The following is a 22,052-nucleotide window of genomic DNA, read 5'->3' as shown; positions in this document are numbered from 1 at the left end:
TGCTGCAACTGCAGGTGCAGCTTCTGCCACCACTGCATCACGACTGCCTCATGCCCACTTATAGGAGGAGGATTGAACTGGTAATGCTGCACAATTCCAAAAGATAATGGAGCCTATGTCATTGGCTATCTCACCTGATGTGCACTGAGAGAAGACAAATAAGGGATGAAGGAAGGGGTGGTCTAAGGAACAAAAATAATTCTGGTTTTTGATTACCTTCGCTGCTCTTATGATACTTTTTTTAAGATTTTTTTTTTGATGTGGACCATTTTTAAAGTCTTTATTGAATTTGTTACAACATTGCTTCTGTCTTATGTTTTGCTTTTTCGGCCACAAGGCACGTGGGATCTTAGCTCCCTGACCAGGGATCAAACCCACACCCTCTGCATTGGAAGGTGAGTCTTAACCACTGGACAACCAGGGAAGTCCCAATACTCTTCCTTGAAAAGGGCTTTTATTTCCTGACCCCCATCTTCCCTCTTCCTTCCCCCCCACCTCTATCCTGCTGCTTCCAACTCTCTTTCATTTCCTCAAGCAGCTATAATTGGTCATTTGCTGTGGAAGCCTGGGAGAAGGTTTAAGGGAGTGGATATTTGTAAGACTGGTCCTTCACTTAATAAATACGTGTTTTACTTGTGTCTGCTCTGTATGAGGAGGCAGCATGAGTAGAAGATATGATCCCTTACCTAAAAACTTTAGATATAGAGATAGATAGATAGAGATATATGCTATATGCCAGATACTGTGCTAAGACCTTAACGTTGGTTATCTCATTTACTTCTCACAGCTCTCTAAATCAATGCTGTTCTCATCTCTGTACTCAGATAAGAAAAATGAAACACCCAGAGAACAAGCAATCTGTTTAAGGTTGCCCAAGCTTGAGAGTTACAGAGCCAGGTTCCAACCCAGCCCTGTACACTCTAAAGCTACCACTCATGACCACAACACTGGCACTGCTTGTTACAAAACGTGTGGGTTTTGCAGAGTTACCGTTGAAATGACTGGAGCAGAAATCTGGTGACTTCAAACCACCAGTCCCCTCAACCTCCATAAGAAATGCCCACAAATTACTGTGCAGTAAGCCCTGGAAGACACCCATTTGGCCCTGTGTTCAAGTCAAAGTCTTTAAAACTCAAAGGAGGAAGTAATTTCTTCTGGGTGGGGCCTTTGAGGAAAGGCCTCCAGAAGGATTTGACATTTGATTTCAGATTTGAAGGATAACTATATATTGCCAGGCAGAGGTGGGGTAGGGAGCATGCTCAGGTGGAGAAAATAGCCTGAGTAAAGATCCAGATATAAAAACTCAGGACCTGTGTGAGGCCATAGTATGCAGCAGCACATCAGCAGATGGGATGGGAGCAGGCGTGTGTTGCACTCAGCCTCCTGCCTGGCACACAGGAAATACTGGGCATGTCTTCCTGAAGGGCCTTAGAACACACCGTAAGAGCTCTATAGTCGGTCTCCTGATCGTAAATATCTCCGCATTAAAAGCTGCGAGACCCCGGGAAAGTCACAGCTCTCTGGTGTCACTACCTCATCAAAATGATTGAAAGTGACAGTCCTACTTCACCGGGCCATGGTAAGGGTCTAATGAGCTAAGTCCTGTAAAGTGCTCTAGTCATCGTTTCAGTTGCAAATAACAGCAAACCTAACTCAAACAAGCTTAAGTAAGGAACGGGCTTTTTGACTCATTATGGTAAAAGGCCGGACAAAGAACTAGCTGCCTGCGTGGTGGGATCGAGAGGGACAATGTCATCAGGTTTCCCCCTCTCTCTCATTCTCCATCTCTTCTCTCTGCTCTTCTCTACTTTTCTGTGTAGATTTCAACCCCAGAAGAAGAGAGAAACCCACTCTCTCCGGTACCTGCAAGTCAAATTCCCTACAGCTGGGCTTGGAGATGGGGGAGAGTAGAATGCTCTGATTGGCTGGCCTGCGGCTTGGGGTGGAAGAATGCTCTGATTGGCTGGTCTGTGTCACATGCTCAGCTCTCGTCAATGGCCTCCCGGCAGGATCTCACAAACGGGCGGACAAACACCTTTCCTGGAAAGAGATTCCAACTAGACAAACAACATTTAGAAGCTTTTAACAGCGTGCCTGGCCCTTGGTAAGTGTTTACTAATAGCTAATGCTATGAAGATAGGCCAAAAAGGATAAGTTAGGACCAGCACGGGGCCTTGAATTTTAGGCTAAAACTAGCGAGCTTTAGTTAAAGGTCTGTGGGGAGCCGCCAAGGCTTTGTCCAATGTGGTGAACAAAATATGTTTTAGGAAGATTGGTCTGATAATGGGGGGTGTGACAGAGGGTAGAGAAGTTGGTGGTAGGAAGGTCAGCCGGGAAGCTGATAAATTGGTCCGCTGGGAGGCTGATATATTCCGAGCTCAGTGTTCAGGATCCCGGTTAAAGATGTGATAGTAGGGACAGAATGAAGGGGATTCCCACTTAAAAGGCAGAGAAGGAAGAATGGCAGGCTTTGGCAACTGGCTGCCTGGGGAGGGCACATAAATGTGAGGAGGTGAGGAGTCCCTGAGGTTACAAACCTGGCTGACTGGGAAGATGGTGGCCTGGCCACTCGGGCTCCTCTCTTTCCTCCTTCCTCTTTTCATCTTCACCCTCCCTCCCCCTCTCTTTCGGGAACTATGCAATTTTCTCTTATCCTAGACAGCACAGTCTTCCTCTGGTGCATTTCACTTGCACACCCACCAAGGGATCTACCTGGAGCAGCTTTAAAAGGATTGATTTATAAACAAATGCAATGTGTTCAGAAAGACTCAGGTGAATGCAGTGTTCCCCCCTTACCGTAAAAGAAAACAAGCAAACAAGAGGGAATTTGTAAAACGGGCAAAAGATTTGGAATAACTTATGTCTCTTTTAAGAACATGAAATGAATTAGAGTTTTGGCTAGGAGCCCTGAGTATTGTATCTGTGTTAGAAATGTAAAGAGTGTAGCAGAAGATGGATTTCACCCACTTCAGGAGAGAGGTACAAGAGGTCTGTATGTGTGTGTGTGTCTGTCTGTCTGTCTGTGTTTACAGGTCTGTAAGTGAGCTAAATGAGAACCACTGACATGTCAGAGACAGATGTATGTCAGAGTGATATTGACCCAAGTGGTCAAAAGTTGAGGAGCAAACGTGAGGAAGGGAAGAGAGAGACTTCCTAGTTCTACTTCTGAAGTGCGTTTCTGGGATGTTAAGGGGAGGCTTGCACAACGCGGTGTCTCAAAGCCATCTGGTAGCAACCTGTCCCTGTTCCAGGAGCCCTCACCCATGACTCCAGCTGGCCCAGGCAGTAGCCTTGATGGATTTCTTCTTTTAATCAATGATGAAAATTTTGTCTTTGTCTTTCACTTGTAACCTGGGTGTGTTACTGAGTCTTGTGAAAACTTCAAGAAGGATTCCAATCCCCTACTCCATAATCTGGGAAGTAAAACAAAGTATAAAACAACTGAAGAAGTTATGGCATGGTCGGTTATTTGTCTGTCACTTTTCATCTTCTTTCATAATATAACCCCTTAAATAAAGGACCACTTAGGGATGGCAGAGGAGCCAGTTAGAAGGAGCCTATGACCCCAGCAATCTGGCACAGATCTGAACAAGGGAATGACAAATGACGTTATCCAAAAGAGGTTGAAAGGCCCCTCTGCCCCAAAGTTTCTCCCTGACAATCTGCTGCAGACAACTCACTGCACCTTGCATCCCACTTTAAGGTGAAGTCTTTTCTCCTGAGAGCACTGGCCCTCCCTTTCTTTATACCAAACACCTGCTCATCCTTCCTAGTTCAACTGCAACGATGTGCCTCTCCTGTAAAGCTTTTGCTGATCCCCACTCCCAACTCTCCATCCTCCCATCTATCTCTCTCTCCAGCATGGAGCTGACAATGTGGCTAGGTACTTATCTTCTCCAATGGCTGCCAGACCCCAAGAGGGCAGGAGCCTCATCTTTTCAATTTTGTATCCCAGCACTGTACACTGTAGTAGGGGCTCAAAAGATGAAGAAACGAATGTGGTGCAGTGGAAAGGTCACTGAACCTGGAATTAAGTGATCGTGTCAAACAGGCTCCTTGGCTGATCATCTTAGACAAGAGACCCAACTCTTTCGAGCCTCAGTTTCCTCATCTGACAAGTAAGAAAAACAATCTCCTCTCCCCTTTTCACACATCTCAGTTTTTCCATGGAACAAACAAAATAAGGTATTTAGCACAGCAGGTATTTAGGAAGAAAATCTGAAGAGACACTGGTCCAGCCCACTCATTTTACAGATGATAAAACCGAGCCTTAAAACTTTGTTTTTTACCGAAATTTACTATCCTTAGTCCCATTCCTCTAGGAGCTTGCTCTTGGAATCTGACCTGGATGTAGGAACCTAATAAATTCGTTTTTTCAGGGGTTAATAATGGTTGTTCAGAGTGTGAGAGTACCTCTCTTAGAAATATTTGCATTTCTCTTAAGAGGTTTACAGTAGTAGGATTTCTTTCAGGTCTTTGAACAGACTAGTAGAGAGGTATTTTGGATGGGATGGTTTCCAAGTCTTTACCAATTTGCATGATATAAATAACTGTCTCTCTGGATACTACGTCTTACACTGATTGGAGAAAAACTACATTAATGTTGATCTCCCACAAGTGTCCCATGCCCCAAAGTCGGGAGGACTCGCCTTTTTAAAATATGAAAGCTAGAAATCTCAGACCCCTGAAGTCACAAAAGCAGTAAACATCTTCAAAGAGATGAAAAAATAATCATGACACATTGTAAAGAATCTTTAAATAGAAGTAAGGAAATCTGAGGCCCAGGTCTCACCCTAGCAAGTTATGTGAACTTGGTTAACTCAGGCTTTTTGAGCACTCCCCCACTCCAGTATTTTAATACTATTTAGTGTGTGTGTTTGTACATAGGTCAAAATTCAAAAGGTATTGTGGGGGACTTCCCTGGCGGTCCAGTGGTTAAGACTTTGCCTTCCAATGCAGGGGGTGCAGGTTCGATCCCTGGTCAGGGAGCTAAGAGTCCACATGCCTCACGGCCAAAAAAACCCAAAACATAAAAAACAGAAGCAGTGCTCGCTTCAGCAGCACATATACCAAAATTGGAACAATACAGAGAAGATCAGCATGGCCCCTGCACAAGGATGACACGCAAATTCATGAAACGTTCCATATTTTTTTTCTTTCCCCAGATGTAATTCAGTAACAGGTGCAAAGGCAAAACTGCTGTGGTCCTTGTGGACCATTCAGGGCCTAGACTGGCCCTTTGTGCTGCCCTTTGGACCTTGTGAGGATTGGGGCGGGGGTCCTTTCCTTACCCCCTAGAAGTGATGAATTTCAATGCTGTCTCAATCATCAGCCTCAGGTGTGACCTTTCTGTACAATCATTTCCTTTGAGGTTTGAGGATAAAAATAAGTTAAGGAGGAAGGGGGTTTTAATCTTCAGGAAATTAAGAGTTAAATACAGCAGAAGCTGGAAGGAAAATATTAGGGAAGTAGAGATAAAACCGTACATTTTTTTAAAAGCACCAGGTAATTCAGCATATTCCTAATCCTTTATTATTAGTGTATATAAGATCGTTTATGTGCAATAATTAATATATAATCAATTTGACATATTTTTCAAAATAGAGGGTTTAAGATGTATAGTAATGGGCAAGAATCATCCATAAACTATTGGGGTTTGTCACGTGCATGAAATGTTGTTAAATGCTTATGAGAAGTGTTGCTGTTTTATTCACCAATTCAATCAGTGAGTGACTTGATCAGCCAGTTCTAAAACCCATGTGAGCTGGGTGCTGGCGAGATGTGGAGAATTCAGATGTTACTCTTCGGTTCTTTATTGTTTAAGGGATTTAGTTCCTTCCCCATGGGCTGAAAATCTTCAAGGGGGCATCTTGGCAGACTTCTCTGTTTTCTCCTTTTTGCAGTCTCTGTTTTTTCAGCAAGCAAACTACTTTAAACCATTTCAAGATAATGAACATTAAGTATGTCAGTTTTTCTGCTTTGTCTCATTTGGATCTCACTGTTATGTTTGTTTAAATGTAATGTTTTATCAGGGTAGTTTATTTCTTCTCTTTACACTTTCTGGTGGAAAGTGCCTTGAAATAAATAAAGTGTGAGAATATTCTGGTAAAAAAAAAAAAAAAAGAAGAAGAAGCAATATTGTAACAAATTCAACAGACTTTAAAAATGGTCCACATCAAAAAAATTTTTTTTTTTTTTTTTTTTTTTTTGCTGTACGCGGGCCTCTCACTGCTGTGGCCTCTCCCGTTGCGGAGCACAGGCTCCGGACACACAGGCTCCGCGGCCATGGCTCGCGGGCCCAGCCGCTCCGCGGCATGTGGGATCCTCCGGGATCGGGGCATGAACCCGTGTCCCCTGCATCGGCAGGCGGACTCTCAACCACTGCGCCACCAGGGAGGCCCTCAAAAAAATTTTTAAAGAAAAGGTATTGTGATATTATAGGAAATATATATTTGGTCTTTGTGTCCCCCTCCATGCCCTTCTTGATACAGAACTCCTAAAACCCTTGGAATTTTCTGAGTGACAGAGTGTCTTTTGTTATTCATAACAAGCCCCTTTCAACCATGTCTGAGTTTGTGCTAATGAGGTGATTCTTGGTGGACCTCTAGATAGCTTCAGGATCAGGAGTGGTCTCCAAAAAGACCAAGCCTTGATTAGAGGGTTGGAACTTTCAGTCCCACCCCCCAACCACTGGGGAGGGGTGAGGAGAGGGGATAGAGATGGAGTTCAATCACCAATGGCCAGTGATTTGATCAATCATACCCTTGCAATGAAGTCTCCATAAACATCCCTAAACAGGGTTTGGAGAGCTTCCAGGTTGGTGAACACGTCCACATGCTGGAAGGATGAAGCACCCCAACTCCACAGGGACAGATGCATTTGCACTCAGGACCCTTCTGGACCTCGCCTATGTGCCTCTTCATTTGGCTGTTCATTTGCCTCTTTTATACTTAACCAGTAAATGTTTTCCTGAGTTCTGTGAGCCATTTTAGCAAATTATCGTACCTGAGGAAGGGGTCGTGGGAACCCCCAATTTATAGCTGGTTGCTCAGAATTACTGGTGGCCCAGGAGTTGTGATTGGCGTCTGAAGTGGGGGCAGCCTTGTGGGACTGAGCCCTTTAACTTGTGGGATCTGACACTAACTCCAGGTAGACAGTATCAGAATTGAATCAAATTGTTGGACATCCAGATGGTGTTGGGGAATTACAGAGGTATAAAGAGCAAACAGTGAAAAATCACTTTTACTGTCCTATCCCCTAGCTCCTGTTTCCCTCCTTGGGCCAAGAGACAGCTGCTATTATCAGTTACTTAGTGCTATGGACTGAATTGTATCCCCCCCTCCCAAATTCATGTTGAAGCCTTAAGTCCCCCCACCCCAATGGGATGGTATCTTGAGATGGAGCCCTTGGGAGGTAGTTAGGTTTTGATGAGGTCATAAGAGTAGAGCCCCCATAATGGGATTAGATTAGTGCCCTTATAAGAAGAGATACCAGAGAGCTTACTCCCTCTCCACCATGTGCGCACACAGGGAGAAGAGAGCCATCTTCAGCCAGGAAGAGAGTCCGCGCCAGGACCTGAGCACGCTAACACCCTGATCCCAGACTTCCAGCCTCCAGAACAGTAAGAAAATTCATTTCTGTTCTTTAAGCTGTCTAGTCTATGGCATCTAGTCTAGTTGCAGACTGACCTAGATACTGGGGATCCACTCAAATATTTTATGCATAAACAAGCAAAATAAATATATTTCTATTAGTTTCCTTACTTTTTTCACACAAATGGTTCTGCACCTTGCCGTACTCTATCGTGAAGAATAATCCAAGTCACTGCATCTCTTTTTTCAATAGTTGCATGACATTTTTTTCCATTGTATGAATATACAGTAGTTCATTTAACCAAACTTTTGTTGCTGAACATTTAGATTGTTTCCAGTCTTTTGTAATTACAAAGTATACTACAGTGAATAACTTTGCACATATACCATTTGCACATATGAGAGCTATTTGTTGGCTAATTTTCTAGAAATGATTGCTGGGTGGAAGTATATTCATATCTATAATCTTGATAGATATTGCCAAATTGCCCTTCAGGGTCATTGTGCCAATTTACACTCCATTCAGTATGTGTAATAATGTTTATTTTTCCCTCACTTGCACTTGCATAGTATGTTAACAAACTTATGAGATTTGCCAAATTGACATATAAAATGTTCTTTATAGTTTTTCTTCTTTTTTTGCATTTTCTTATTATGTGTGAGATTGAGTATCTTTCCATATATTTAAGAGCCTTCTGTGTTTTCCTTCAACAGTTCACATCCTTTATTTATTTATTTATTTATTTATTTATTTTTTTAAACATCTTTATTGGAGTATAATTGCTTTACAATGGTGTGTTAGTTTCTGCTTTATAACAAAGTGAATCAGTTATACATATACATATGTCCCCGTATCTCTTCCCTCTTGCGTCTCCCTCCCTCCCACCCTCCCTATCCCACCCCTCTAGGTGGTCACAAACCACTGAGCTGATCTCCCTGTGCTATGCTGCTGCTTCCCACTAGCTATCTATTTTACGTTTGGTAGTGTATGTATGTCCATGACACTCTCTCACTTTGTCACAGCTTACCCTTCCCCCTCCCCATATCCTCAAGTCCATTCTCTAGTAGGTCTGTGTCTTTATTCCCATCTTACCCCTAGGTTCTTCATGACATTTTTTTCCCCTTAGATTACATATATATGTGTTAGCATATGGTATTTGTTTTTCTCTTTCTGACTTACTTCACTCTGTATAACAGACTCTAGGTCCATCCACCTCACTACAAATAGCTCAATTTCGTTTCTTTTTATGGCTGAGTAATATTCCATTGTATATATGTGCCACATCTTCTTTATCCATTCATCCGATGATGGACACTTAGGTTGCTTCCATCTCCTGGCTATTGTAAATAGAGCTGCAATGAACATTTTGGTACATGACTCTTTTTGAATTATGGTTTTCTCAGGGTATATGCCCAGTAGTGGGATTGCTGGGTCGTATGGTAGTTCTATTTGTAGTTTTTTAAGGAATCTCCATACTGTTTTCCATAGTGGCTGTATCAATTTACATTCCCACCAGCAGTACAAGAGTATTCCCTTTTCTCCACACCCTCTCCAGCATTTATTGTTTCTAGATTTTTTGATGATGGCCATTCTGACCGGTGTGAGATGATATCTCATTGTAGTTTTGATTTGCATTTCTCTAATGATTAATGATGTTGAGCGAATTCTTTCATGTGTTTGTTGGCAATCTGTATATCTTCTTTGGAGAAATGTCTATTTAGGTCTTCTGCCCATTTTTGGATTGGGTTGTTTGGTTTTTTGTTATTGAGCTGCATGAGCTGCTTATAAATTTTGGAGATTAATCCTTTGTCAGTTCCTCCATTTGCAAATATTTTCTCCCATTCTGAGGGTTGTCTTTTGGTCTTGCTTATAGTTTCCTTTGCTGTGCAAAAGCTTTTAAGTTTCATTAGGTCCCATTTGTTTATTTTTGTTTTTATTTCCATTTCTCTAGGAGGTGGGACAAAAAGGATCTTGCTGTGATTTATGTCATAGAGGGTTCTGCCTATGTTTTCCTCTAAGAGTTTGATAGTTCCTGGCCTTACATTTAGATCTTTAATCCATTTTGAGCTTATTTTTGTGTATGGTGTTAGGGAGTGTTCTAATCTCATGCTTTTACATGTACCTGTCCAGTTTTCCCACCACCACTTACTGAAGAGGCTGTCTTTTCTCTGCTGTATATTCTTGCCTCCTTTATCAAAGAAAGGTGATCATATGTGCGTGGGCTTATCTCTGGGCTTTCTATCCTGTTCCATTGATCTATATTTCTGTTTTTGTGCCAGTACCATACTGTCTTGATTACTGTAGCTTTGTAGTATAGTCTGAAGTCAGGGAGCCTGATTCCTCCAGCTCCAGTTTTCGTTCTCAAGATTGCTTTGGCTATTCAGGGTCTTTTGTGTTTCCATACAAATTGTGAAATGTTTTGTTCTAGTTCTGTGAAAAATGCCAGTGGTAGTTTGACAGGGATTGCATTGAATCTGTAGATTGCTTTGGGTAGTAGAGTCATTTTCACAATGTTGATTCTTCCAATCCAAGAACATGGTACATCTCTCCATCTATTTGTATCATCTTTAATTTCTTTCATCCGTGTCTTATAATTTTCTGCATACAGGTCTTTTGTCTCCTTAGGTAGGTTTATTCCTAGATATTTTATTCTTTTTGTTGCAATGGTAAATGGGAGTGTTTTCTTGATTACACTTTCAGATTTTTCATCATTAGTATATAGGAATGCCAGAGATTTCTGTGCATTAATTTTGTATCCTGCTACTTTACTAAATTCATTGATTAGCTCTAGTAGTTTTCTGGTAGCAACTTTAGGATTCCCTATGTATAGTATCATGTCATCTGCAAACAGTGACAGCTTTTCTTCTTCTTTTCCGATTTGGATTCCTTTTATTTCCTTTTCTTCTCTGATTGCTGTGGCTAAAACTTCCAAAACTATGTTGAATAAGAGTGGTGAGAGTGAGTTACCTTGTCTTGTTCCTGATCTTAGTGGAAATGGTTTCAGTTTTTCAACATTGAGGACAATGTTGGCTGTGGGTTTGTCATATATGGCCTTTATTATGTGGAGGAAAGTTCCCTCTATGCCTACTTTCTGCAGGGTTTTTATCATAAATGGGTGTTGAATTTTGTCGAAAGCTTTCTCTGCATCTATTGAGATGATCATATGGTTTTTCTCCTTCAACTTGTTAATATGGTGTATCACATTGATTGATTTGCATATATTGAAGAATCCTTGCATTCTTGGAATAAACCCCACTTGATCTGGTGTATGATCCTTTTAGTGTGCTGTTGGATTCTGTTTGCTAGTATTTTGTTGAGGATTTTTGCATCTATGTTCATCAGTGATATTGGCCTGTAGTTTTCTTTCTTTGTGACATCCTTGTCTGGTTTTGGTATCAAGGTGATGGTGGCCTCGTAGAATGAGTTTGGGAGTGTTCCTCCCTCTGCTATATTTTGGAAGAGTTTGAGAAGGATGGGTGTTAGCTCTTCTCTAAATGCTTGATAGAATTCACCTGTGAAGCCATCTGGTCCTGGGCTTTTGTTTGTTGGAAGATTTTTTATCACAGTTTCAATTTCAGTGCTTGTGATTGGTCTGTTCATATTTTCTATTTCTTCCTGATTCAGTCTTGGCAGGTTGTGCATTTCTAAGAATTTGTCCATTTCTTCCAGGTTGTCCATTTTATTGGCATAGAGTTGCTTGTAGTAATCTCTCATGATCTTTTGTATTTCTGCAGTGTCAGTTGTTACTTCTCCTTTTTCATTTCTAATTCTATTGATTTGAGTCTTCTCCCTTTTTTTCTTGATGAGTCTGGCTAAAGGTTTATCAATTTTGTTTATCTTCTCAAAGAACCAGCTTTTGGTTTTATTGATCTTTGCTATCGTTTCCTTCATTTCTTTTTCATTGATTTCTTATCTGATTTTTATGATTTCTTTCCTTCTGCTAACTTTGGGGGGGTTTTGTCTTCTTTCTCTAATTGCTTTAGGTGCAAGATCAGGTTGTTTACTCGAGATGTTTCCTGTTTCTTAAGGTGGGATTGTACTGCTATAAACGTCCCTCTTAGAACTGCTTTTGCTGCATCCCATAGGTTTTGGGTCATCGTGTCTCCATTGTCATTTGTATCTAGGTATTTTTTAATTTCCTCTTTGATTTCTTCAGTGATCACTTCGTTATTAAGTAGTGTATTGATTAGCCTCCATGTGTTTGTAGTTTTTACAGCTCTTTTCCTGTAATTGATATCTAGTCTCATAGCATTGTGGTCAGAAAAGATACTTGATACGATTTCAATTTTCTTAAATTTACCAAGGCTTGATTTGTGACCCAAGATATGATCTATCCTGGAGAATGTTCCATGAGCACTTGAGAAAAATGTGTATTCTGTTGTTTTTGGATGGAATGTCCTATAAATATCAATTAAGTCCCTCTTGTTTAATGTATCATTTAAAGTTTGTGTTTCCTTATTTATTTTCATTTTGGATGATGTGTCCATAGGTGAAAGTGGTGTGTTAAAGTCTCCTACTATGAATGTGTTACTGTCGATTTCCCCTTTTATGGCTGTTAGTATTTGCCTTATGTATTGAGGTGCTCCTGTGTTGGGTGCATAAATATTTACAATTGTTATATCTTCTTCTTGGATCGATCCCTTGATCATTATGTAGTGTCCTTCCTTGTCTCTTGTAGCATTCTTTATTTTAAAGTCTATTTTTTCTGATATGAGAATTGCTACTCCAGCTTTCTTTTGATTTCCATTTGCATGGAATATCTTTTTCCATCCCCTCACTTTCTGTCTGTATGTGTCCCTAGGTCTTAAGTGGGTCTCTTGTAGACAGCATATATATGGGTCTTGTTTTTGTATCTATTCAGCCAGTCTGTGTCTTTTGGTGGGAGCATTTAATCCATTTACATTTAAGGTAATTATCGATATGTATGTTCCTATTCCCATTTTGTTAATTGTTTTAGGTTTGTTACTGTAGGTCTTTTCCTTCTCTTGTGTTTCTTGCCTAGAGAAGTTCCTTTAGTATTTGTTGTAAAGCTGGTTTGGTGGTGCTGAACTCTCTCAGCTTTTGCTTGTCTGTAAAGGTTTTAATTTCTCCATCAAATATGAATGAGATCCTTGCTGGGTAGAGTAATCTTGGTTGTAGGTTTTTCTCCTTCATCACTTTAAATATGTCCTGCCACTCCCTTCTGGCTTGCAGAGTTTCTGCTGAAAGATCAGCTGTTAACCTGATGGGGATTCCCTTGTGTGTTATTTGTTGTTTTTCCCTTGCTGCTTTTAATATTTTTTCTTTGTATTTAATTTTTGACAGTTTGATTAATATGTGTCTTGGTGTGTTTCTCCTTGGATTTATCCTGTATGGGACTCTCTGTGCTTCCTGGACTTGATTAACTATTTCCTTTCCCATATTAGGGAAGTTTTCAAGTATAATCTCTGCAAATATTTTCTCAGTCTCTTTCTTTTTCTCTTCTTCTTCTGGGACCCCTATAATTCAAATGTTGGTGTGTTTAATGTTGTCCCAGAGGTCTCTGAGACTGTCCTCAGTTCTTTTCATTCTTTTTTCTTTCTTCTGCTCTGCAGTAGTTACTTCCACTATTTTATCTTCCAGGTCACTTATCCGTTCTTCTGCCTCAGTTATTCTGCTATTGGTCCCTTCTAGAGTATTTTTAATTTCATTTATTTTGTTGTTCATCATTGCTTGTTTCCTCTTTAGTTCTTCTGGGTCCTTGTTAAATGTTTCTTGCATTTTCTCTATTCTATTTCCAAGATTTTGGATCATCTTTACTATCATTATTCTGAATTCTTTTTCAGGTAGACTGCCTATTTCCTCTTCATTTGTTTGGTCTGGTGGGTTTTTATCTTGCTCCTTCATCTGCTGTTTGTTTTTCTGTCTTCTCATTTTGCTTATCTTCCTGTGTTTCGGTCTCCTTTTTGCAGGCTGCAGGTTCGTAGTTCCTGTTGTTTTTGGTGTCTGTCCCTAGTAGCTAAAGTTGGTTCAGTGGGTTGTGTAGGCTTCCTGGTGGAGGGGACTAGTGCCTGTGTTCTGGTGGATGAGGCTGAATCTTGTCTTTCTAGTGGGCAGGTCCACGTCTGGTGGTGTGTTTTGGGGTGTCTGTGGCCTTATTATGATTTTAGGCAGCCTCTCTGCTAATGGGTGGGGCTGTGTTCCTGTCTTGCTAGTTGTTTGGCATAGGTGTCCAACAGTGTCACTTGCTGGTCATTGAGTGAAGCTGGGTCTTGGTGTTGAGATGGAAATCTCTGGAAGATTTTCGCTGTTTGATATTACATGGAGCTGGGAGGTCTCTTGTGGACCAGTGTCCTGAAGTTGACTCTCCTACCTCAGAGGCACAGCACTGACTCCTGGCTGCAGCCCCAAGAGCCTTTCATCCACACGGCTCAGAATAAAAGGGAGAAAAAGTAGAAAGAAAGAAAGAAGGAAAGAGGATAAAATAAAATAAAATAAAATAAGATAAAATAAAGTTATTTAAATAAAAAAATAAAAATAATTATTAAGAAAAAAAAACTTTAAGTAAAAACAAACAAAAAACGGACGGACAGAACGCTAGGACAAATGGTGAAAGCAAAGCTATACAGACAAAAATCTCACACAGAAGCATACACATACACACTCATAAAAAGAGGAAAAGGGGAAAAAATAATATATCTTGCTCTCAAAATCCACCTCCTCAATTTGGGATGATTCGTTTTCTATTCAGGTATTCCACCGATGCAGGGTACATCAAGTTGACTGTGGAGATTTAATCCACTGCTCCTGAGTCTGCTGGGAGAGATTTCCCTTTCTCTTCTTTGTTTGCACAGCTCCCAGGGTTCAGCTTTGGATTTGGCCCCGCCTCTGCATATAGGTCGCCAGAGGGCGTCTGTTTCTCGTTGAGACAGGACGGGGTTAAAGGAGCAGCTGATTCGGGGGCTCTGGCTCTCTCAGGCTGCGGGGAGGGAGGGGCACGGAGTGCAGGGCGAGCCTGTAGCGGCAGAGGCCAGCGTGACGATGCACCAGCCTGAGGCGCGCCGTGCGTTCTCCCAGGGAAGTTGTCCCTGGATCACGGGACCCTGGCAGTGGCGGGCTGCACAGGCTCCCGGGAGGGGAGGTGTGGATAGTGACCTGTGCTCGCACACAGGCCTCTTGGTGGCGGCAGCAGCCTTAGCGTCTCATGCCTGTCTCTGGGGTCTGCGCTGATAGCCGCGGCTCGCACCCGTCTCTGGAGCTCCTTTAAGCAGCGCTCTTAATCCCCTCTCCTCGCGCACCAGGAAACAAAGAGGGAAGAAAAAGTCTCTTGCCTCTTCGGCAGGTCCAGACTTTTTCCCAGAATCCCTCCCAGCTAGCCGTGGTGCACTAACCCCTTCAGGCTGTGTTCACCCCGCCAGTCCTCTCCCTGCGAAGCCCGAGCCTCAGCTCTCAGCCCTGGGGGCGGGCAGACAAGCCTCTCGGGCTGGTGAGTGCCGGTCGGCACCGATCCTCTGTGCGGGAATCTCCCTGCTTTGCCCCGTGCACCCCTATTGCTGCACTCTCCTCCGCGGCTCTGAAGCTCCCCCACTCCACCACCCGCAGTCTCCGCCCGCGAAGGGGCTTCCTAGTGTGTGGAAACCTTTCCTCCTTCACAGCTCCCTCCCATTGGTGCAGGTCCCGTCCCTATTCTTTTTTCTTTGTTTATTCTTTTTTCTTTTGCCCTACCCAGATACGTGGGGAGTTTCTTGCCTTTTGGGAGGTCTGAAGTCTTCTGCCAGCATTCAGTGGGTTTTCTGTAGGAGTTGTTCCACGTGTAAATGTATTTCTGATGTATCTGTGGGGAGGAAGGTGATCTCCGCATCTTACTCTTCCGCCATCTTCCCCCTCTCCTGTTCACATCCTGTTTTAGTTGTAGGTATTTTTCTTATTGTTTTGTAGGAGCTCTTTATTATAACAGGAAAATGAAACTTATGCATGATAAGAATTGCAAATTCCCCCCAGTTTATTTGTATTTTGACTTTCCTTATGGTAATATTTTTCATACTGAACTTTTTCATTTTCCAATTTATCAAACTTTTTTTCAAGCCTTCCAGCTTTCATATCATACTCAGAAAATTCTCCTACTCCAAGATGAAAATATCTCCATACTCTTTTATAGTTGTCTTTGACCCACCTGAAATTTATTTGGTGTAAGGTATGAAGTATGGGTCCAACTTAGTTTATTTCTAGAGAGTTACCCAATTTGTCCCAGTGCCATTGACTGATAAATTTATTTTTCCTCCTCTTATTTGAAATGTACCTTTATCATATACCAGAACAATAGTAAATGTCATATACTATGTTATATATAAGTTTTGGGGTCGAGTCCAGGACTTTATACTCTGTTCCACTGAGCTGCTTATCATATGCCAACACTGCACTGTGTAAATTGTTTTGACTTTAAATGTTTTAATAACTGGGTTGGTTTTCCCCTCTTATTTTTTATAATTATCCTGGCTCTTCTTGCCCATTTATTTTTCATATTAACTTGAGAGGTATCTTAATTGGTCTCAAAAAAGTTCCTTACAGTATTTTTACTGAGATTGCCTTAAAATAAGGAAAGGTTTTTGTTTGTTTTTTAGACCTTTTGCTTTTGTTTTTTTGTCTTTTTAAAAATAAATTTATTTATTTTTGGCTGCGTTGGGTCTTCGTTCATACACGCGGGCTTTCTCTAGTTGTGGCGAGTGGGGGCTACTCTTTGTTGTGGTGCATGGGCTTCTCATTGCGGTGGCTTCTCTTGTTGTGGAGCATGGGCTCTGGGAGTGCGGGCTTCAGTAGTTGTGGCACACGGGCTCAGTAGTTGTGGTTCGCGGGCTCTGAAGCTCAGGCTTAGTAGTTGTGGCGCACGGGCTTAGTTGCTCTGCAGCATGTGGGATCTTCCCGGACCAGGGCTCAAACCCGTGTCCCCTGCATTGGCAGGTGGATTCTTAACCACTGCACCACCAGGGAAGCCCAAGTAAGGAGAGTTTACATGACTCTGATGTTGAGTCTTTTTACTCAAAAGCAGAATATGCCTTTCCATTTGTCCACATTCTCTTTTGTATCCCTCAGTGGTGTTTTAAGTTTTTCTTTAATTAGAACTTCTGTATTTCTTTTCAGCTTATTTTTTCAGTTACAATGCAAGTAAGGTCTTCTGTTACATCCTGTAATTGATTATTGTTTTTTATTTAAAAGACTGTTTTTTAAAAATAAATTTATTTACTTATTTATTTTCGGCTGTTTGGGTCTTTGTTGCTGTGCATGGGCTTTCTCTAGTTGTGGCGAGCGGGGACTACTCTTCTTTGCAGTGCAGGGCTTCTCATTTCTCATTGTGGTAGCTTCTCTTTGTCGTGGAGCATGGGCCCTAGGCACTCAGGCTTCAGTAGTTGTGGCTAGCAGTCTCAGTAGTTGTGGCACATGGGCTTAGTTGCTCCGTGGCATGTGGGATCTTCCCGGACTAGGGATCGAATCCTTGTCCCCTGCATTGGCAGGCGGATTCTTAACTACTGTATCACCAGGAAAGTCCCAAAAGACTGTTTCATTCTGTTGGGTTTTTTGTTTTTGTTTTTTACCAAGCCAAATTACTTCCCATATTATTTGACATCATTTTTCATGTGACTCAGCCTTTCTAGGTATAGCATTACCTCATCTGCAGATAGTGATTGTTATATTAAAAAATATATATATACCTCTAGTTTCCCTCTTATCTAATTGAATTAGTTAGACCTGCAGAATAATGTTAAATAAGTGCAGTGTTACTAGACATCCTTGCCTTGTTTCCGATTTTAATGGAAATGTGTATTGTTTCTCCATTAAGCTCAATGTTGGCTCTTAGACTGAGATAGATATATTTAACCATTTTAAGAAAGTATCCACCTATTGCTAGTTTACTGCATCTTTACCAAGAATGGATATTGAATTTTATCAAATGCCTTCTTAGTACCTGTTGGAAAGATAATATTAATTTTCTCCTATCATAATAATAGATTCCCAAATATTGAATGGTCCTTGCATTCCTGGAATTCCTAATTGTTAATGTTATTATTCTTTTAATGTGCTACTGAAATCTGTTTGCTAATATTTATGTTGGATTGCTGTATTGATATTCATAAGTGAGACGGCTCTATAGTTTTCTTATACAATAACTGTATATTTTTAGCAGTGTTAGCTTCATTTAAATAATTGGGATACTTTATTTCTCTTTCTTTATTCTGGAACAGTTTAAGTAGCATTAGAGTCATCTGAATCTTTCATAAAATTCCTCTTTTTTTTTCCGATTCCTTGCTTTACCAACTTTTGCAGTTAATCAACCATCTATTGGTCACAGCTGCCTCAGAAAAAAACGTTTTTAGGGCTTCCCTGGTGGCACAGTGGTTGAGAGTCTGCCTGCCAATGCATGGGATGCGGGTTCGTGCCCCGAGGCACGTGCCCGTGATCCGGGAGGATCCCACGTGCCGTGGAGCCGCTGGGCCCGTGAGCCATGGCCGCTGAGCCTGTGCGTCCGGAGCCTGTGCTCCGCAATGGGAGGGGCCACAACAGTGAGAGGCCCGCGTACGGCAAAAAAAAAAAAAAATTTTTTTTATTATTTCTAAGTTTTATAAACACACATTACCCTCATAAACATAAGGATATTAAAATATCATTAAAATAAGGAAATAACCATAGAAATGTGAAAATGTCTATATGCAAAAATTTTCAATACAGTGTTACTTATAATAGAGGCAAAAGATGAAGCAACTTAAAGGCTAAATGTTCACAGGGGACTGGTTAAATTATGGTGTTTTCTACATAGTAAAATACGCTGCAGCTATTAAAAATGATGTTTTGGTATGGGAAAATAAGACTTTCTTTTTTTATTGATGTATAGTTGATTTACAATATTGTATTGGTTTCAGATGTGTAGCATAGTGATTCAGTTATTTTTTTTTCAGATTATGTTTCATTATGGGTTATTACAAGATACTGAATATAATTCCCTGTGCTATACAGTAAATTCTTGTTGCTTATCTATTTTACATGTAGTAGTTTTTATCTGTCAACGCCATGCCCCTAATTTGTCCCTCCCTCACCCTTTGGCAACCATAAGTTTGTTTTCTATGTCTGTGAGTCTGTTTCTGTTTTGTATATAGATTCATTTCTATCACTTGTTAGATTCTACATATAAGTGATATCATATAATATTTGTCTTTCTCTGTCTGACTTCACTTAGTATGATAATCTCTAGGTCCATCCATGTTGCTGCAAATGGCAATATTCCATTCTTTTTATGGCTGAGTAATATTCCATTGTATATAAATACCACATCTTATTAGGCCTGTTGTCTCTTGATAAGCACTTGGGTTGCTTCCATGTCTTGGCTATTCTAAATAGTGCTGCTGTGAACATCAGGGAGCATGTATCTTTTTGTTTTTGTTTTTGTTTTTGTTTTACAAACATAATACTGTTTATTTAACTTCAAAAACATTTCAACTTTTAAACATACAAAAAAATCACAGAACATTGCAGATCGTGTTTAGTACAGAAGGTTCTTGAACTTTTATCAATACAGTGGCTCTTGGCTTTGCTGACAATGAAGAGTTCTATAGTTTGTTTAAAAAACAAACAGTTTAAAACTACCACACTTCAACTAAAAAGGATCCAAAACACTTCTCATGCCAGCTGACCCCCCCCCCCCCCGCCGCTTTTCCACAGCTAAGAATGGCAGCGGGATGCTATGTCTCTATATACAGAAACAAGACAACCTGAAGCTAAATGGATGCCCACTGCAGTGTCCACAGGTCCAGCCCCACAGTGCACGCCCTGAGCTATGTCCCCTCCGGAAGGCATTGCTCCCTACAGCCTCCACACCAAGCAAAGAGCGTCAAGAGTGTGTCTCGGTTGCTTTGTTCTTTTTACAAACTATAGATACACATAGCTGAGAACTCGGGATTCCTAGCCAATGACCATAGAGTTAACACACCACCTCACAAATTAAAAAAAAAAAGAAAATGCCAGAAACATCTTTAAATGCTTTGTCACACCAACAGCAAAGTGCACAGAGTGAGGAGAACACGAGAGCCTTTTCATTTTAAAAATGTTTGGAAATATGTACAACTTTAATACAGTTTCCAGGTGCTCCAGACACCCATGGCCACTTCATGTAAACCACTGACAATTGCTAGAGCACTTTGAGAGACTACGATATGATCATGATCCAACTGGGTAATTAAACCTAACAAGGGCAGCAGACACGTCCCGTGTGAGACGTGTGTCAATCACGGTGCCTCCCTACTCTAAGGTATTCACAAGGAGACACATCAACAGGTTTCCTTTATTCATCCTCCTCCTCCTCCTCCTCTTCTTCGTCCTCGTCTTCTTCCTCTTCCACCTTTTTCCGGGCAACTTTAGCAGGACCCTTGACGCCATCAAACTTCCCTTTAGACTTATACTCTGCGACATCCTTCTCGTATTTCTCCTTCAGCTTTGCTGCCTTGTTGATGTATGGCTGCTTCTCGCTGTCACTCAGATTATTCCACATCTCGCCCAGCTTCTTTGCCACATCCCCCATAGAGATGCCAGGGTTTGTAGATTTTATCTTGGGGCGGAATTCAGGACAGAACAGGAAAAATCCAGACGGTGGCCTCTTGGGAGCATTCGGGTCCTTCTTCTTCTTGCCTCCCTTAGCTGGTCCGTAATCCTTCATTTCCTGATCATAGCGCACTTTATCTGCCTTTGCCATTTCGTGAAATTTAGACTTCTCTTTCCCAGACATTGTCTTCCACCTCTCAGAGCATTTCTTGGAAAATTCTGCAAAATTGACAGGGACCTCGGGGTTTTTCTTCTTATGTTCCTCTCTGCACGTCTGCACAAAGAAGGCATAAGCAGACATCTTGCCCTTTGGTTTCTTGGGATCACCTTTACCCATCTTGACTGTATTGTTCGCTAGTCTGGGCAGCACAGGGCAGGACACGCGGCTCAGCTCTCCACAGCCTCGCGCTAGCTGCCTCCACGAGAGCTGCCTTGTTTTTGTTTTTTGGGTTTTGTTTTTTTTTGCGGTACGCGGGCCTCTCACCGCTGTGGCCTCTCCCGTTGTGGAGCACAGGCTCCGGACGCGCAGGCTCAGCGCGGCCATGGCCCACAGGCCAAGCCGCTCTGCGGCACGTGGGACCTTCCAGGACCATGGCACGAACCCGCATCCCCTGCATCGGCAGGCGGACTCTCAACCACTGCGCTACCAGGGAAGCCCACATGTATCTTTTTGAATTAGCGTTTTTGTTCTTCCTGGATACATACCCAGGAGTGTATTGCTGGATCATATGGTAGCTCTAATTTTATTTTTTTAAGGAACCTCCATATTGTTTTCTATAGTGACTGTACCAATGTACATTCCCAGTATAAGAGGGCTCCCTTTTCTCCACACCCTGTCCAGCATTTATTATTTGTAGACTTTTTGATGATGGCTATTCTGACAGGTGTGAGGTGATAACTCATTGTAGTTTTGATTTGCATTTCTCTAATAATTACTGATGTTGAACATCTTTTCATGTGCCTATTGGCCATCTGTATGTCTCCTTTGGAGAAGTGTCTTTTTAGCTCTTCTGCCCATTTTTTGATTGGGTTGTTTGTTTTTTCAATATTGATTTGTATGAGCTGTTTGTATATTTTGGATATTAATCCCATGTCAGTCACATCGCTTGCAAATATTTTCTCCCAGTTTGTAGGTTGTCTTTTCATTTTGTTCATGGTTTCCTTTGCTATGCAAAAGCTTTTAAGTTTGATTAGGTCCCATTTGTTTTTTTTTTTTTCCTTTTATTTCTTTTGCCTTGGGAGACTGATCTAAGAAAATCTTGCTACAATTTATGTCACAGAATGTTTTGCCTATGTTCTCTTCCAGGATTTTTATGGTATTATGTCTTATATTTAAGTCTTTAAGCCATTTTGAGTTTATTTTTGTATATGGTGTGAAGAAGTGTTCTAATTTCATTGATTTACATGAAGTTGTCCAGCTTTCCCACTTGTTGAAGAGACTGCCTTTTCTCCATTGTATATTCTTGCATCCTTTGTTCTAGATTAATTGACCATAGATGTGTGGGTTTATTTCTGTGCTCTCTATTCTGTTCCATTGATCTATATGTCTGTTTTTGTGCCAATACCATGCTGTTTTGATTGTTGTAGCTTTGTAGTGTAGTCTGAAGTCTAGAAGGGTCATGCCTCCAGCTTCATTCTTTTTCCTCAGGATAAGACTTTCTTTTTTATATGTTCCTGATTGTCTGAAGCTTTTACACTAAGAAATTGTTACTTTTATAATCAATAATATATCATTTTAAAATTAAAATGATGGCATAATTGTGTATTTATTAACATGGAAAAATGTTTGCAATAGATGGTGATGCATGTTTCAGAGCAATATGATCTCATTTTTGTAATCTGTTTTTCTATAGTTGTCAAAAAGACATTTGGAAGTGGTTTTCTTGGGCTAATAGAATTTTGGATGTTTTTCATTT

General features: G+C 41.2%; 1 protein-coding gene and 1 non-coding gene across 2 annotated transcripts; one reads left to right on the top strand and one right to left on the bottom strand.

The window, feature by feature from the left end:
* Positions 1-5,045: 5,045 nt before the first annotated feature.
* LOC132500445 (U6 spliceosomal RNA) lies at positions 5,046-5,152 on the top strand. Its single transcript, XR_009534037.1, has one exon. It is a non-coding gene; the product is annotated as a U6 spliceosomal RNA (small nuclear RNA).
* A 14,583-nt stretch (positions 5,153-19,735) lies between these two features.
* LOC132500084 (high mobility group protein B3-like) lies at positions 19,736-20,557 on the bottom strand. The gene has a single exon (XM_060114952.1). The coding sequence runs from the start codon at positions 20,471-20,473 to the stop codon at positions 19,880-19,882; it is 594 nt and encodes a 197-aa protein (XP_059970935.1). The 5' UTR covers positions 20,474-20,557; the 3' UTR covers positions 19,736-19,879.
* Positions 20,558-22,052: the final 1,495 nt, after the last annotated feature.

The sequence above is a fragment of the Mesoplodon densirostris genome, chromosome 12 (genome assembly GCF_025265405.1).
Source record: "Mesoplodon densirostris isolate mMesDen1 chromosome 12, mMesDen1 primary haplotype, whole genome shotgun sequence".
Taxonomy (NCBI): domain Eukaryota; kingdom Metazoa; phylum Chordata; class Mammalia; order Artiodactyla; family Ziphiidae; genus Mesoplodon; species Mesoplodon densirostris.
This window is presented reverse-complemented; position numbering and strand designations above follow the sequence as displayed.